This window comes from Ooceraea biroi, chromosome 2 (assembly GCF_003672135.1).
Source record: "Ooceraea biroi isolate clonal line C1 chromosome 2, Obir_v5.4, whole genome shotgun sequence".
Lineage (NCBI taxonomy): Eukaryota > Metazoa > Arthropoda > Insecta > Hymenoptera > Formicidae > Ooceraea > Ooceraea biroi.
Genome location: NC_039507.1, coordinates 5383343 through 5401697, shown reverse-complemented (window position 1 = coordinate 5401697; position 18355 = coordinate 5383343). Strand labels below are relative to the sequence as shown.

The window sequence follows — 18355 nt, the reverse complement described above, 5'->3', positions numbered from 1 at the left end:
CTTTTAAGCTCACATTATACTCTCCGAAATTCCGTGCCATAGTTACAGTATACCGTTCGATTCAGGCTTAAGGCTTAAGGGTATCTTCATCAGAGCCATTTTAGCACTACATGTATAGTGCCTGGCACTATAAGCATCGCATTAGATACACGGCCCGGAACGCCACGAAATTGATACGATGACACGGCAATACCCGAATGCAATCTGGTTACTTAGAGCCGCCAGCTCGAAAATATCAAAGACTGCTCCGAGGCAACATCGCTCGCGGTAGAGCCGATTCTTGGAGCGGCAAATAATTTATTAATATTCCAGTTACAGCTAAGCACGCATTAGCAGCAATTTAACGACGTAATCTGTTGCAATCTGCATAATCTGATATCTAAATGTACCGCAGAAATAGCCGCGATAATTCCCGCCAGTGCGAGGTATCGTTTTGCGGTAAACGCGACAGCTCCGAGTAAACTCGCAATCCGATGGGAAGCTATGCGACGGATCAAAGCCACTTAATATAGAAACAGTGTAGAATGTATGTTTACTTTGTCCGAAACGGCGCGAAATGAATCGGGCAAATAGACAAGTCGAGATTATCTCTGGTAGCCGAAACACGCGTGCAAACCACGAAGATTCGCGAAGTTGAAGTTAACTCGTGATACAGAGCATAAGCTTCTTGGCCGTAAAATACTTAGCATGAGGGGAATGACCAAAGCATAGCATCTTTGACGCCGATATAATTTCCTAAACCATGCTTTTTTTAGAAATGATTTTTAATATACGATACCGCAACGTGCGGAGGAATAAATCTTTCTCCGGAATAACAGCGCTCTCGGATCGGCAAGAGATCTTGACAGAGCTTGATAAAATTTTCCATATGAGGGATAAGAAATTTCAGAGATTTCGCGAATCTGCAAAGATCACGCTGTAAAAACGTTTGCGACCATTCATGCGCACGCGTTAGGTCCATAAAATAGATGATCGTGCTTCTGATTATGTCAGCATCCTCTGCCGGACAATGGGCGACCCCGCAGTATTGTTCGGTCCGCGTATATGTATAAGTGTATGGGTACCATTTCATGGCGATTCTTACTAATCAGTGTAATCACAATGCGAGCATGTGTGTGCGCCCACGTTATACGGGATTGTACGCCGCACTTCGCTAAGCGTTGTGCATCTGATCTCGCGAGAGTCTGACAGCTGTGGAACTACTCTAATTGCCAGCAATCCAAGTTCCCCAATAATGATTCCATTTAAAAAGAAAGATTTTCTCCACGAAGCTGCTCCTTCAAAATTGCCTGTAATTAATATTCATAATAATATTAAATTTACTTAGAAGATCTTCTTGATGTTACTGCGCACATGAATTTTCACATAAGCCTGCCTTTTAAAAACATATTATGTTCAGTTAATTTTAGTTTCCTGATAAAACGTCATAGATGCTAATCAAATGTCTTATTGAAGCGTTGCAATCGACGAATTATTATTTTTCCTCATATTTGTTGCGCTGATATGTACATATTTTATAGTATCAAGATGTTGCACAATCTAACCTGCAGGTATATTCCCATTTCAATGGACTGGTTTAAGAGGAAAATAAGGATATTATACTACGCAATAAAAGAATCTGTTGATTGAATCAATATTAGATGACCTTTTTATTATGCAAACATGAAACTATGGTAAAGCTCCTACATTATACATGCGCATAATTAAATTGTGCACATTAAGCAGATTAAAACCCAAAGAAGCTTGAATGAACTTGTTTGTTAATATTAGTACAAAGTTGACTTCTAAAACTGCTACTGTTAGTTATCAATTTTAACTTTATACGTGATATTTCATTATATCTTTCGTTTGCACTTGAATCTATTGATGTATGAAATAAAAGAGCAAATTTTTGGCAATTTAATTAAAAATTTGTACACGATTAAAATCTTAAAATACAGTTTAAAATATAAAATATAATAAGTCTCTATATATAAATATATAATTTTCCGATAACACAACTTACTAACATTTAATAAAATAAATATGAAAAGCAAACGTGCCAGGAGAATATTTGCCTCAAATACTCCAGTGATTTTTCTACGTTTTTCACGTATATAGAGAATGTATAACAGAGTAGAATAATGCGTAGTTTTCGCCTAAGATACGAAAATCGGTTATGTATCAATTTTATTTTTGACGTGTTGCTTGAAGTGGAATTATCACGTGAAAGATTCGGTGAAGCGAACAAAATAGTTATCGCAATCATCAACCTATTTATTCAAGTTTATTCAATACTTTCAGATAATATACGAATGCTGTCACAGCAATTCTTAAACATATACGTTTATCTTCTTTTTTGTTGAAGACAATTATTATTCCGAATACAATATTTTGAGATTTTGTGTTTATTCCTGTCTAAGTAATATTAAGAAATCAAATATTTTCTTTAGAAAAACGCAATAATTCTTTAATTTGCTATTTTAATATACTCCTTTTACAGTTTCAAGCATCCGTCGCGACGCGTGACAATGATGACGATATCATCGTTAGTCTACTTATTTCCTTCCTCCAGTTGAATCAATTTCCAACTTTATCCCCAAAGCCTATTTAGTCTGAGGATACACAGCGTATCCTCAACGTATCCATCAACGTCAGAAGAACTAATATGCCGAAACAATGTATGCTCAACTCTCAGAATGTTACATATCACATTGTTCTCCATATATTCTGCTTGCGCTAGATCTGCTTTGATAATTATAGAAAGCAACGATGAAACATATCTTCTCTGACGCAGACCGTGTTGTTATCACAGTGCTTGTTGCCCTACAAACGATGCCTACATAACGAAATTTTTCTAGATACTGCAGACGTACGCTATTTCATAGGTACTTTATTTGCATTTCCAATCACGAACAGAGGTATTACGCATTTATAGTATTAGCATTGCAGTAAACAATTTCCCGTGTACACTAGCAAAGCTCTACAAGTTTTTTTCTTGTTTTTACTGTAACATTAATTTAATTAATTTAATTAATACTAAAATATGTTGATAGTTATAGGTAATAGTATCACAATTATTTAGTCAAAACTTTAACTCAAAATTTATTTCGCAGATAATACTGAAGTTTCTATTTCACTATTTTCGGTATGCAAAGACAAAAGATTAAGTCATATGTTGAAACAGAATCTCGAAATAGGACATAATGCGAGATATTCTCGTTATCGGCATTAACCGAAATCCTGCGGATCCTATGTCGAACAGTTGAACCAGGCCTATATATCACATTACATATTGCAGTCGAAATTCTTGGTTTCCTACATACTCAGTCTACAGTGCTATCGATTTCGATCGATTTTGTCACCGATGTAACCACTTTAACAAATCTCTAAAACAATACATTCCTTTTCACATATAAATTTTGATTGCAAAATGAATTTTATAGATTATGAAAGTTCATCATCGCATCATCAGGGATAAATATACTGCAGTAAACAAATGTTGCAGCATCACTTGCATATTCAAAAAAGTAATTTATTAGCTGCAAATTCAAGAGGATGCTCGTTCATTAATTTTCTACATCGGATATCACTTTTTTTTTATTCTGTCAAGTGCAGAATAAAACTCAGTAATCAATCCCGTATTTACGTGTAAACTGAGTTTTACCGTAATTGCGGTAATTACCATAGTCATTAATATTGTGTATTCGTCAAGCGAGTAGTTAATTTTGTTACATTCGCATTCAAACAAAATCGAAAAAGATAACAGAGTTCTTTACTGTAATAAATTCAAGTAGTGAGACAAAAATATCACGCTGAAGTCGCGCTTTTCCACGAGTTCATAAATTTTCGTCTGCTGTGTCTGTTTTTATGGTAAGCGTGTCTGTGCGAAATACCTGTGGCTTTCCCGAATTTGCAGCTTTGCCTATGATATACTTGGCACATCTAGCCAGCCTTCCGTCATTGTAGTCAAAATGTCACCCTTTAAGTAGTATTTCTCACAGCATTTTGCGCGGAAATAGCGCACGTGCGAATGGAAGATGCACGAGAAATGGCAGAATTCTCGGTTCCACTAGCTCGACATAATCCTATTAGAGCGTTGCACGACCACAAAATTCGTCGCTCATATGTCATACATGGTATATACACGTTACGGCAAACCCCTAATCCTCGGCGTACAAATACGCATAGTAAGGCGTACTCTACGGCACCATCCTCAGCATCCATGCTGTAGAAATGAGTAATCCGTCTCAATATTCATAGTGAAATGCTTTCCACGTGTCTCTAGAATATCCAGCTAACCGAGATTACCAAAAAGAATCGTCCGAATATAAACTAAATTTAAGATTGATATAATTTGACTGCGACATATAAAATATAAACAATAAAAACAAATATTTATACATTTTACATTTTTAGCTATATTTCAAACTGTCCTTTTTCATTTGATTTTCATGATATTTTGCCCGCTTCTCAAAGATAATAAATCATTTTTGTCAAGCACCGAAATGTAAAATCAACGTGAATCGTAGCGGACCCGATAAGTCTCAATCCTTATATAAAAGTGACACAACACACTTTTAGCTCCGTCGAGCAGGAGCATAAGATGGATCATCCGAGAGCATTCGCAATCAGAAATCATCCATCCTTCTGACGCGGCAATTCTCCAGCGTGTCGCATTTTTTTATAAGGGAAGACTAAGGAGACTACATCGAATGGGAAAGAGCAAGAAAATTTCCGCACGACTCAATGGTGGAAAAGTTTTGATGTACGACGCTGTTATATTCAGAATCGTCTAAAGCAAATTAAGATTAATGCGATCAGCCGCTCGCACGTAGGGATAACTGGAAGTATCCAGGAAGAGAAACTAGGACGATAACATATTCGCCTTTTGGTGGCGGCATAGAACGCGTGGGAGACCGTATTTTATCGATATCATGCCAACATCATTTCGCGGAGTTCCATGAAGATCAAACGCGTAGGCGTAGCTTCGCGTTTCACGCTTGTCCACGGTCGACGAATTAATCGCAACAGCGTGAAGCTGTATAATAAAGATGCACGGTTATCAAATCATAATTATTAAATACTTCCTCGAAAAATGTGCAAACGAGATTGACGTAATTTGAAGAAAAACCAAAATTTACATACACATTCTTAATTATAAAAGATATTTTCATCATTCATAAAATTAGTGTTTGTCTCTGAAAGAGACAATAACAAATAGTATTATACATGTTCTTCTCTTTTTCTTTCCAGATTTAGGGGTCTGTTCTGTAAAACTGATCTGTAACGCTGTATCTCTATAAACTATGTAGCCCTGTAGAGCAAGAGAGAAAGAGCGAAAAGAAGAAAGAGCTAAAGAACTAAAGAGTTACAGAGCTTATAGAGCAAAAATTTTCTTACAGATACAGGGCTTAAACAGCAAAAATCTATTCATCTTTTCATTAAAAAAAAAACAATTAACAGACGATAATGCAATACAAATAATGCAGTACCGTATATGATAAAAAATAAAAATATGATAAAACAGGATTTATAATACTAGGAATTAATATAATAACTATCTACAGCGGATAAGATCATATACTATCTGAGAGATAGTATTCCTGAAAGGCGAGAACGTGGTAAATTGTCTCGAATTCAGGGAGCCTGCCACCTACACCGTACGCTCGTTAAAACAGATCCTCCGAAAAAGCAGCATAAATCTAATGCCGGAGTATGGTTATCGCCAAGGTGTAATCTCGCAGACGCTTCTAGGTCACTGTCTAGTATCACGTGTACGTGGAAAAAGTCCGTTTGATACAAAAACCTCCGGGAAATCTGCCTTCTCGGATGACATAATTCTCTTCACGCATCGTTAATCCATTTCATTTCGCGAATATTTAATGTGAAAATCCCCAACGTCATCCTTTTGGCATTACGTTATCATTACGATAATTCATACATCTAATTACAAAATTACTCTAAACATAATTAATACTTTCAGGACATTTTCACACTGGATCGTGTTATAAACTCAGCAAAAGCGAGATAAATTCCCGTGGAAAATGAATTAAAATGATACCAATGTCAAAACGTTTAATCAAGGCTAATTATTTAGTTCACCTTTTCGCCACATTTCGGCAAAAGCATTGTTTCCGGAAAGCATCATTAAATCGAAATCATATTGCAAACGAGATACGAATAGATATAAACGCCCACTTTCGCCGAATAAAATGTGCTTTGCCGTGTTGCATCGAGGGCAGTTGGCCAATATCCACGAATTTCTACATACATCTTTTCTCTTTATGGGTCAACCGATTGCTTCATTTGATATATGACCTAGATAACAAGAGTATTCCAATTTTAATTACATAGAATATTCCCAAACATATCGCATGTATATTACTGTTATTACACTGTTCACTGCTTCGTTACAATAACGAATAAATACGTCGATTATGAGAACATTAAACACTCATTTAAATTAACTGTGTTAAAATTCTACAGATTTTATTTATTTTTCTCTCATTATCTTATAAATTATTATTAATGATTTAATTAAATATAAAGTATGATTGGATAAGAAAAGAATAATTAAACGTAAATTTTTCATACTGGAATGTTCAATATCAACTCGATAACTCCCGCACTCAATAAATTAAAATGACATCGACGTCGCATTTTTGCCTCTTGCCTTTGCAAGTATTGGTTTGCGATATGGTCTTTACGCCTGAATAAAAGTCGATAAGCGATATTCTTTTCCAATGCAGCGCATTCTCAACGTCCAGATATTGTATCGACACGTAAAGCGAGCTATTATAATTCGCATTCCCCAAGGTGAGCACGTTATTCGAGAAAATGTTTCCGTATGAGCATAACTCACATAGAAACATGGACCGTGAATTGAAACAAACAGCACGTCATAAAGGAAGGAATCGTTCTACGGTCGTACTGGGAGCGATCGGCAATCAATCTCCTTCCCATTTCCAATATCGTCGAATTACGTTTAATTTTCTGCAATGTGAGACCGGGCTACTCCAATCTATTATGGCACAAAGACATCCCGTCTCGCTACGAGGGTAACTTGAGTATTTCGGCACGCTAGAACGAACTTTCGCGTGCTTACCCCGAGTAAGTTTCACCTTTTTCGACGCTATCAAGCACGCCGCCTCTTCGTTGCCAGATCGAGACTGTCTAACTATATCACCAAACATAGATCACTCGATGACACGCATTACTCACGACATACACACGTACGCACACTTGTAGATACATACGCAGCTTCAAATTATGCACATTAAATCTATATCAAATATATTTTAAGACATAATTTGTCAGTTTTCTGTTTCGAAATACTAGCATGCACACTAAATGTCTTATTTAAAAAATATATTAATCCTTACAAAGTGGTACATCTCGTTTTTAAAAAAATTGCGTCATTGAAAAGCATAATTACGTCATGTCATTCTGTGCAAACACAAGAAATGAATTAATCTTTAATTAATGTAATGAGCCTTTGTTCATTCAATTTTCCTTTTCTTCAGTTGTATAAAAATTAACGTTGTTTGTGCCAGGATAAATTGGATTATATTTATCCCGACATGCTGCGTAACGAATATTAAAATCACTTGAATATCGTCGACGCATGTCCGCAGCCATTATCTAATTCATTAATTAGAACTGATATCGACTTGATTCTGATATTCCGATGCACTTTACCAATTTAAAGTCCAAGTTAAAGTCGAATTTAGAGTAAAACTGCAGCTTATCGCACGTAGCACGTTTGCATAATCCAATTAAATTGCAACGAGAACGCATCGATATATTTCGGATCATGCAAATTCTTTCTTTATGCGGCGCTTTGCATCGAAAAATAAACACGGATGTATCGCGAGCGATTTATGCTGGACGCGGATAAAATGTTTCCGCATTATTGCTGGTCGAAGAGTGGTGTGCAATATTCGCAGGGCCGTACATGCGAAGCTAAACGAAATTGCTACAATAAAGAATGTGTCCGAAGACCTCGCCACTCCGACATGGCATGCACACAAGTATTGCTTCCTTCCGCGAGTATTTCAACGACACGTGCTTCGGCGCACGAACGGATGCATTCGCGTGCAGCATCCGAGTTGGACATGCAAAAACTCAAATGCAGCAAAAGTTCGAAAGCAACATGCATGTTGCTTCGGGATCTCCGCACAAACGAAAAAGAACAATACTATTTATTACATCCCAAAATAAAACAGTTTTAAGCGTATTACAATGTGCAAATGTGTAACGATATTTATTTATATGTTACATTGACTAATGCGTTACAACAAAATAAAAACCATATTAAAAATAATAGCAAGAAAAACGGAGTTTTTCAAATAGAGATAATATATATTTTCTATTTATTTTTCACTCAATTCCTTGAATGTTTCAAATAGAGACAGTCGACTTTGATACACAAATGAAAATTTGTTTGCACAATTTATCATCCAATGACAAGGATGAATCAAACTTTATTAATGACACGAAAACGAAAAGAGAGAAAGAGAGAGAGCGTGGTACATCAGCGGGATACTGAAAGGTACAGGTACATAGAATGAGATACAGACGCATTTATTGCCCGCAGCAACGTTATTACTCTGAGAAGTGGGCCAATGTTGCCGGCACGGGTTAAAATCGAACTGATTAAAGTCGAGCTTTCAGAAATTGAGTTTCGCGGTTGGCCGATGAAAGCCTTCGCTCTTTACTCACTGCGAATACATTATTTTCTTCCTCGTAATACGGACGCGATTGCGCATACGCGACGTCCTAACCGTAACGTTACCTTGATTCATGTTAAGCAAGCAGTGAAATTGAAGAAATGAAATTATAGTTTTATGGATCAATCTCTATACTACTTTTCGACTTCGATATTTAAAGCGGCATCATAAGTTATTTAGTGGGATAAATCAAAATCATTCGGAAAAGAGCGCATAAGCAATAAGCTAAATTAATACTAAAAAAATGTTACAAAATATATTAAAAATTTCTACTTGAATATAAAAATAATTATAATTCTATTAATTAATAATGCGTTTTTTATTAGTCTTCCAAGATGTAATTAAATAAAAAAATTCTTTAGAAATGATTTTAAAGTATTAAATTTTATTATAATTATCACATAAACTGTGCATATGTAAATGCTTTAGCAACAAAATTAATAGGGATTAAGAGAATATATGATGCATTGTGCTCATCCTGTGTTTGTACATTATTAATATTACAATTAATTCTTGGAGTCGCCAGTAAATATCAATAGAATCCTCTTTATTGCTCGACTTATGTCACTTGAATTGTACTGTGTCACTTGAAAAGGACCGAAAGCGTCGGTTGAAATGTTGTGACGGCAGTTTTTGTATTGGTCAGTTTGGTCGAGCAATAAAGAGGATTCTATTATTAATATTAATTATGTTAAGGTGACAATCTTTTGACAGAAGAGAAGGAAGTAATTAAATTGTTTGGTTTGAAGAATAGCGATTTACATTATAATCATTTACATTATCACGTGAAATATATGTTGCTAGATGAATTTATACATCGCGATATTATTCTCGTGCATCGTGAGCATAAGACATCAACTGTCACACATTTACGCGTCAGGGATTTCATATTAAGACGAAATTTCTCAGTGATCATGACAACATAGCTTCAAGCCAGACTGTTGGATTTGTGAGGCTTACGATGCTTTAAGTGAAGCTACATACCACTGCCACTTTCCATAATTTTCCATATATTAAGATTTTTACAGTAAGATGGTAATTATATGAACAATATCATTATGTATATTACTTACTCTTATGTATTAAATACAACAATATCTCAAATATATTAAAATATTGAAATATAGTTGCAAGTTTGGGAAAATATAACATAACATAAATAGACATAAGCTACTGTATCTTAATTTATCTATTTAGAAATTAACTGACAATAAACGTATTTATTTCCTCACTACATTATGATGTAAAAACTGGATACGCACATGTCAAAGAAAACCACTGTTAGGTTCGTGATGAAAACTCGACAAAGCAACGTACGTAATTACAAACATCAGAGAATAATTAAATTTGCATTCGTTCATATGTATAATTTTATTACTCCTGACAACTTTGCGTTATTCACCTCGTTCTCGTTAGAAGAAAAATTGAAACGTTTTACTTGAAAATGGAGTGCAAGCGCGTAACTCTGCCGCGCACATATCTGATTGAAAATTCCAAACTTGTGAAATTGACGCTACGAGCTTGTTCGTTAGCCGTCACAATTTGCAACGTATTCCGCAAAGTTGTCATTGTTCATTGAAAATGCTCGTCCCGTGCACATTAGGCATCTTATTCTCATCACACATTTGACACTAAAAATGATATTGATAGTCGAAAATAATCCTCATTTTGTTCAAATTTAGTTTTAATCTCTACTTGAAAGCGTAATTAATTTTACATTAGTATCTATTTATCCGTAATTGATTCATCAATATGATTCGTACGTTTCAACAACCGAGATTTCATAAATTGTGATTTCGAGAATCAATCATTTATTTAATAGTCACTGTTTTCTCAATGTTTATTTATCGCGCATTTATTAGAATTGTACATTTTTATCAAATATTATGATGTGCAGAATGAATTTTTAGAGGATCAAAGAATAATAATTTAAACAATATCTCAGTAGCAACACATACACATATTCCCTTTAAAAGTAGAAAGCGCGGAAAAGTTTATACTGCATCTCGACCTAATCTCTTCGAGAGAAATCGCCTTCCATCGTGCCATGAATCTCTTGCTGCCACCCCCCTGGAATAGTGAAAAATTACCCTCATTCTTATTCACGAGCGCCACTTTGCAGACTAATGATTCCGTAACTGGTTAGGCGGTTCAAAAACGTGAAATAAACTTGTGTACCGGTGGGCGCAATAAAATGCAAATTCGCGTGACTATTTGCGAATTGATTGCGAAATGGATTACTTCGCTGCTCTCGATCTTTTAGATATTGCAACTTCGTACTACTATTAATAATATTAGCATTATTTTTATCATACACATCACGATCTATATTTTCTCGCGAACGAACATAAATATACTGTTTTACAGAAAAATGTATATTAGATTTAAAAAAATAGATTTTACAAAATCCGAATCTTAGTTGGATTTACGCTAGACAAGGATCAAGTCTTAAAAGTTATCTTAACTGAGATTGTAAAGCTATCCTTACATGCAATCCACATTGGTTCAAGATTGAAAATGTAAGAAGACTAGCGCGCGCGTGAGTTAAAATGAATGAAATGAGAGAAAATCTTAAAACGTGTCACGTTCTCGTCTAAACTTCCGACGAGGCAATCTCGATGAAATGACGTTATATATTAGCGCGTGTAAGATATTAATTCACGTTGTAATAAATATATCCTGATTATTATTCTTTTTCTATTTCAGATTCTACTGGGACCTCTGCATGCTCCTCTTATTGGTCGCTAATCTGATAATTCTGCCAGTCGCCATTAGTTTTTTCAATGACGACCTAAGCACTAGGTGGATAGCCTTTAACTGCCTTTCCGACACAATATTCCTTATAGACATCGTTGTCAACTTCAGGACGGGTGAGTATCATTCCATTTTTAATGTTAATACAATACGACACGCGATGCGCTTAATATTTATGTTGAGGGAATAAAATTGACGAATTTGTACAACGATTATCTATAACAGAACAATAAATTTCCGATATTACACTTTCATTATAATCGATGAAATTATAACAAAACACCTTGGATTCGCAAATATGTACTGTTTAGATGTCTCAGCTAATCTTTCACTTAATAGGATTTGCGTACAAGAACAGCTGCGTTGTCGCAACAACGGCTTCATGTTTGTAACGATATTAGCAATGTCTTTTGAAACTTTCATACAATATCATCAGACGCTTATATCATACCGCTTTTCCGCGAGCATGCAAACCTCCACTTAATATTGTGTTTCGCATTATTCCAGCGCTATAAACTTGGCGCAAGTTCACATACGATGATATCCGGAGCATTTGCACACGTTATATTTTTCTCAGAAACTCAGAAAATCTGTGGTATTTCTACGACAAGTTATCTCTCTCTGCTAGCTCGCGTTGGCATACGTAAGATTTTAAGAGTTTATCTTCTCCAATTTCCCTGCGCTCTCACGCGACACACCACTGCGTCTTCGAATATAAGACACCGGCGAAATCTCGGATATGAAAACAGACGCAATGCGAGATGGATCTCACCCTGCACCCTCGTCGGCCCCAACAATGCACAGTGACAGTATTGTTGTGCAGGGGAGAACACTCCTAACTCCTTGACATTTCGTTATTACCCAGGGATTAATTTGAAACGTGTTTGAGTCGGTTCCACAAACGTGGAATTGGGTCACGAGCCGCTGCCAATGAAAATCATTATATTATGTCGCGCACGCCGCGTCATACTAATTCACGATAGTTAAAAATTTACGAAATCTCCGAGCCACATTATCTTGTCCAGATTTCTATTCAAACATTATGTAGGTGTAATACGGGGATGGGTAATGCCTTCAATAACTGCTTTTCTCTTTTCTATTTGTCGATAATGGATTTCGCGATTATTTGCTCCTCCTTCCCAGCTTGAGTCATTAAATTGTGCATTATATACACACAATGGATACGTCAAATGCGCGAGAGCTGCGACGTGACGTGAGGCTGTCCTCACCAATCGATGGCGAGTCGCCAGAGCGTGGGGCAATAGGTAGCATTGGCGTTTTTCCGGCGGTTTGCGCCGCACGGGCTTTGGAAAATCATTCACGTGGAAAATACCGAGGTATGATTCTTTCGTTGCAGGTATAATGCAGCAGGATAATGCCGAACAAGTGATACTGGATCCGAAGTTAATCGCGAAACACTACCTCAGGACTTGGTTCTTTCTCGACCTCATCTCCTCCATACCACTAGACTACATTTTCCTCATATTTAATCAAGTAAGTACATACCTCCTACATCGTATAGCTCATTAGAACAACCTTATGCGCGTGTCTTATTACATGGTAAATTATTATTATTATTATCTTGCCATAATCTGAGGAAAATTATTACAGCAACTTTCTAGCAACTTGTCAGATATCAAAATAATATATCTATGCTTTTTTTGTATACATGTTTAATGAGATGCGTTATTAATCAAGACATTTTAAAATATATGATTCGAGACGCGGTTAGTCTTAAATTAAAATTTAAGTTTAAATTTGAATTTGTTGTTTCTCTTATTTTGTATTCAGTTGATTTCCACATTTGCTAAAACTGTTTCTACATAATCGCAAAATTCTGAATATCTTAGGTATTTGATTGCTAACCAGAAAAAGTATTAAATATTATAGTGACAGATAAATTCATAAGTTTCAGGACTTCAGCGAGTCCTTCCAGCTTCTACATGCTGGACGTGCGCTCAGGATTCTCAGGCTTGCAAAACTGTTGTCACTCGTTAGGTTACTACGCTTGTCAAGACTGGTGCGGTATGTCTCGCAATGGGAAGAGGTCTATGTGAGTGTTCCGCTACTTACTATATAGTTACTGTTCTATATATATTGTTCTCATTTTGTATATCATATGATACGTGTAGTTCGTGTAATCTACGTACAAAAGAGAAAAAGAGAAGAACGTTTGGTAATCCTTGACGATTCAGGAAGCTGACGAACGATCATCCACCTACGAAACTATACCTTTTTTGCAGACAACGAGGTTTAATGAGAGTTAATCAATGTCGATTGTCAGTTTTTTGGATCTGCCAATTGCAGAAGTCGCCTGCCGCATTTACGCGCGCGGGATATTAAATAATTATGTCTATGTCTGATACACGGTCGCTGTAGAGAATCGGAGGTAAAAGGAACAAGTCAAGCTCAGTCTTTTGTATTTTATCTTTACGTGGAGATTACTGTACTCAGCCACAGGTGATTCACTGAGTTACGAGCGAAGTTGTTCTCACGTCAGTGGTGGATTCTTTTCGGCAGACGATCATGTTTCCGAGGTTTTCCTTGCACGAATTTCCGCTGACAAATCGTCCATTCTAGTCCGAGAAGAAGTCCATTGGCCTGTCAAGAATTTTCGTCAAAGTTCATGAGCAAATTTTTTTCTTTTTTTTAGGCACATGCAATGGAACTAGGACATATAGTTTTCGATAAAATTACGTGGTTTTCCCAAGGTTGTCGCAAAAGTTTCAGTCCACCACTGCGGAGAATCTTTTCGAACTGGGCTCTCTCAGATGATTAGATTATGTTTCGCTTTCCGTTGCTGATCATTTAATAAATATCCCCACGGCTCAATATATCCCATGATACTCCGAAACTTCCACTTTACAAGAGTCTCCAGTCTCCCTCCGTCTATCTTTCTCTCTCGCGATAGTACCCGTCAATTAGAGTGAGTTATTCTTCCTTGCTCGATCATCTCATCGCACCGAAAGGTGCATAGATAGATAGATAATAGTATATAACAATAAATGACACCAACTCGCTTAACAAACAACGCACGGATACAAGCGGAGAGGTAGCGTGATGAGAAAGAATAGAGGCAAAAAGTATAATACACGTGCACGCGGATTGCGTGTCCTGCAGAATCATTGCTGGTACACCGTAAAACTTGATACAAAGACAATCTCGTGACACATATACGACACACACACACACACACACACACACACACACACACACACACACACACACACACACATATACACATTTTGACTATATTTTTCATTGTCGTTTCGATGCACCGATAATTGTTGCTGTTCGCTACTCGTATCTTACTCGTTACTTTTGCTCTCGTAACGCACATGTCGATTTTGCGCACGTTGTAATGGTACGACAATCCGTCGACGGGTAAGTAACTACTCTCCCAAACAAGTGTACATACCATTCGATAACCGAAGCTACGCGTAAACGTATTGCCCGCTTTGTCCGGATCGATCGGGAAGTCATTTCGAAGGTCGAAGGCAAGAAAAATGAGCATGAAGAGGTAAAACCCTCAAAAATTGAATCGGTTTCTATAAATGTCTCGCAAAATTCGCGTCTCTTTTCACTTTACACTTTTAACTCGTATCTCGTTATCATTTGTAAATTGTAAATTCATTCAAATCGAATTTTACGGCTTAGATGTTGCATTTGAATAGCAGTTGAACAGTAGAGAAAAAATTGCCAAGTGTTTGCTTTACTACATCAATGAAAAAAGTCTCGAAACGGTAAAATCTACGATAATTTAGTGCACATCTGACCAGATCAATTATACGGCGAATGAACTGCAAGTGCATTCATTGTTTGCGTGTGGATAATTGAGTTGAGAAATTATTGCTACCTTTCGGTGCTTCAGCACGTCGGCGATTGTGTTACGTGGGATAACGTTTTTGTGTTACGTATTTGTGCTCGCGCTGTTAGCGTAAAGTCGTGGCACAGCAAAGAGAGACCAACGAATCAATCAGGCTTTTCGTCCAATCAAGAGAGCAGTCTGTCATTCGCTGATAATCTTGTTACGCTTGCCTTGAAACGTTTTACTATTGCCTCCCTCTGCTTTCTCCTCTCTGTTCTGTTCTGTTGTATAAACCAGATACGCTAAAAAGAGACCGTATGCACGAGGGAAAGCTGCGTTCTAAGTGCAATAGATTTGTTACACGTGCAGACACCGATTCCGTTCAAACAAATTATCGTTGATCGAATAGAAACGGAGAAATACGCAATGCAGTAAAACAAATACAATAATGCCGGGAATAGTTATTTATATTACCTATCTTTATCAAACTCACGATGGAATTTTCTTTAAATTAAGAATCAAATAATTAGCAGGAAAAAATTGTTTTTTATCCTTAAAATCTTGAGTTTTGATTGAAAACTTTATGAATTGGTTTCAAATGTGCCGACAATGTGAGAGTGTTTGCTTGTTATCAATATCAGATAAATTTTTCGAAGAAACTAGAGAGATAAATGTCATCAGAGGAAAAGAAATACAACTACACACATCTTTGGTTTATTTCCATAAATTATTTTATACAATTATGCCAACTTATTATTTCTTATTCAAAAACAGTATATTTAACAATACATTTAGTTTAAAACTTAAAACTTTTTTGTAGAAAGCTAATATGTGGAAAGCATGATACGTTTTCATTTTTGCCAGACAATTGTTGTCAAATATATTTGAGATTACATACATAGTAATACAAAAAATTCTGTTTCATGATACCATGTCTATTCTTTTATCTTTTGATGATGCAAGCACAGAGCCGACAATTTACCCAATCAATATACGCATATAGCGAAAAATCGCTGTACAAGATAAAACAAATAATTAATTTGCGGATCGCGTTAATATGCATTCTCTACATGAAAATACTACAGACGCGCGTGATCATCACGTCACTCTGTTTAGAACATCTTACTTCGAGAACTATATCAATTCATCACCTCGAAAGATCTTTACTCACTTTTCTTTCTTTGTAAGTAATCACGTGCGACAATGATAATCCCCCTGTATCTCTCTCGATATATTACACATTTTTCCACACTGTGCAAATTGTGTATACTCATAAACCTCAGCACACAGACACACGCATATACACAGACAAGACACAAAGAAAACAATATGTACAAATCGACTACTAGGCGTACTGCGAGAACACGAATTCCGAATGGGTTTGCAGATCCCCCTTTATCAACAGCCGGAGAGGCACTACGAGCGTCGGGCGACACCGCCCCAACCAGACCGAACCAGCAAGGTGTGCCTGCCTAGTAACCCTGAAACCAAGGCCAATTGCCCTTTCTTGATTCAAGCGTTCGTTAACACAAAACTCAATGTGTTTCTACGTATAAATATATCTATATACGCTAGATCATTATTACTACTCACTACTGTCGTTTCTTTCGTTGTTACTTATTGATTACGATTATTCTGATTACCGTTGTCGTTTACGTTGTGGCCGCATTTCTCGTTTTCGTTGAGTTTTCATAGAGAACGTGCATAGCCTTGTCGTGTAATTATACAGTCATCGGTACGAGGAATTTTTTTACACATATAACACGCCCGACATACTTAGACCCAGTTTGTGAGATGTAGCAGAGCCGATCAAGAGCTTTAACGTCGTCGTCGGGGAATTCCACGTGTATAGAACCAAGTCGACCAAGCAAAGAAAAGAGTATGCTTATCGTATCCGATCGGCTAAATACAGAGCTCCTTTCCTGTCACAGTTAATCTCATTGCAATGTAAAAACAACAAATTCAAAGGAAGGTTTTACTCGATTAAAGACTCGGTTAAAGTTATTCCAACATTATTTTCGTGCAGTCGAGCAAAAGATAATTTTCTCAGAAGATAAATAATGGCCTGTAAATAATTGTCGCCGTGTAGAACGTCTCAAACAAGCTCTTGATCAGTCTTGCCCTTAGTCCCGTAGTCCTGGCGATGCGACGTGTGACATGGATCACAGATTAGAAGATGCGAAATTAGCTGAGAAGAATCCAGTATGTATTGATCTCAGTGGAGAATGATAATGCTTGCAGTACACCCTAGTGACGATGTTCTCTATATAACTATATATTGTTGAAATCCATGTTTCACTGAATAGCTGATTCCTCGCCAAAGTTCTTGAGAACGGTTTTTTGATATGAGATGCTACCTTGTTTTCGTCGGGTTTTGTTGGAAAGTTCCGTTCTGCTAGGTACTAACATGAGTTTGGTTACGAATAGTCATTGTGAATTGGTCGTGTCGAATACTGATCATCGATCCGATCGCGCCTCGATCGCGTGACCGCGGGAACGGACGGCCGGGCGTGTTCGTGCCGATCGGCCATTGAAACGGATACGCTTATCTCAAATTTCTGAACTCTCGATCATCACCGACCCCATAAGCTGCATAACTCTATTGGCCTGATACGACATAGGTGCGCATGTACATTACCGTATGAGTCAATAGCGATTGTGGACGTTCTTCAAGCGACGGTCTGCATAATCTAGATACGTGTGCATGTATGTAATTGTACTGACATAGTATATACATATTGTATAACGGATGCACCATTTCTTGACAATGGTAGCGCATGAGGTCACGGTGATGATTAAGAACCGAAAATTTGCACATAGGATGATCCAACGCGAGGACTCATTTGATTGGCACGCGATCGTAAAGACATCGGGAAAATGTCCAGGAAAAATCCCCGAATAACGCGGAAACCAAACGAGAGAGAGTAAGTGTGACGGAAAATTTCGAAAATACGGTATTCGACACGAACCGCTCTACAGACGAGAAAGTTGGTTGGTCTAACTGTAGGTCTGCCTGTGAGTGTTAGGTGTATATTAACATTATCTGTCCAAAATTCTTGGCGATGTGCCCGTGTTCAGTGTG

At 36.9% G+C, this 18355-nt stretch overlaps 1 protein-coding gene across 12 annotated transcripts in view; it reads left to right on the top strand.

Moving 5' to 3' along the window:
- Nucleotides 1-18355, top strand: part of LOC105281654 (potassium/sodium hyperpolarization-activated cyclic nucleotide-gated channel 2) — a 61273-nt gene that overhangs the window by 25616 nt on the left and 17302 nt on the right. For 8 of the 12 annotated variants that reach the window (XM_026967936.1, XM_020032386.2, XM_026967935.1 and 5 more), the window contains 3 exons: nt 11418-11581; nt 12823-12959; nt 13375-13518. In XM_026967936.1, the coding sequence (XP_026823737.1) occupies nt 11418-11581; nt 12823-12959; nt 13375-13518 (445 nt within the window). Of the gene's footprint in view, nt 1-11417; nt 11582-12822; nt 12960-13374; nt 13519-16660; nt 16736-18355 lie in introns of all 12 variants that reach the window. The other 4 variants (XM_020032379.2, XM_020032380.2, XM_011343043.2 and 1 more) reach the window with 1 other exon arrangement.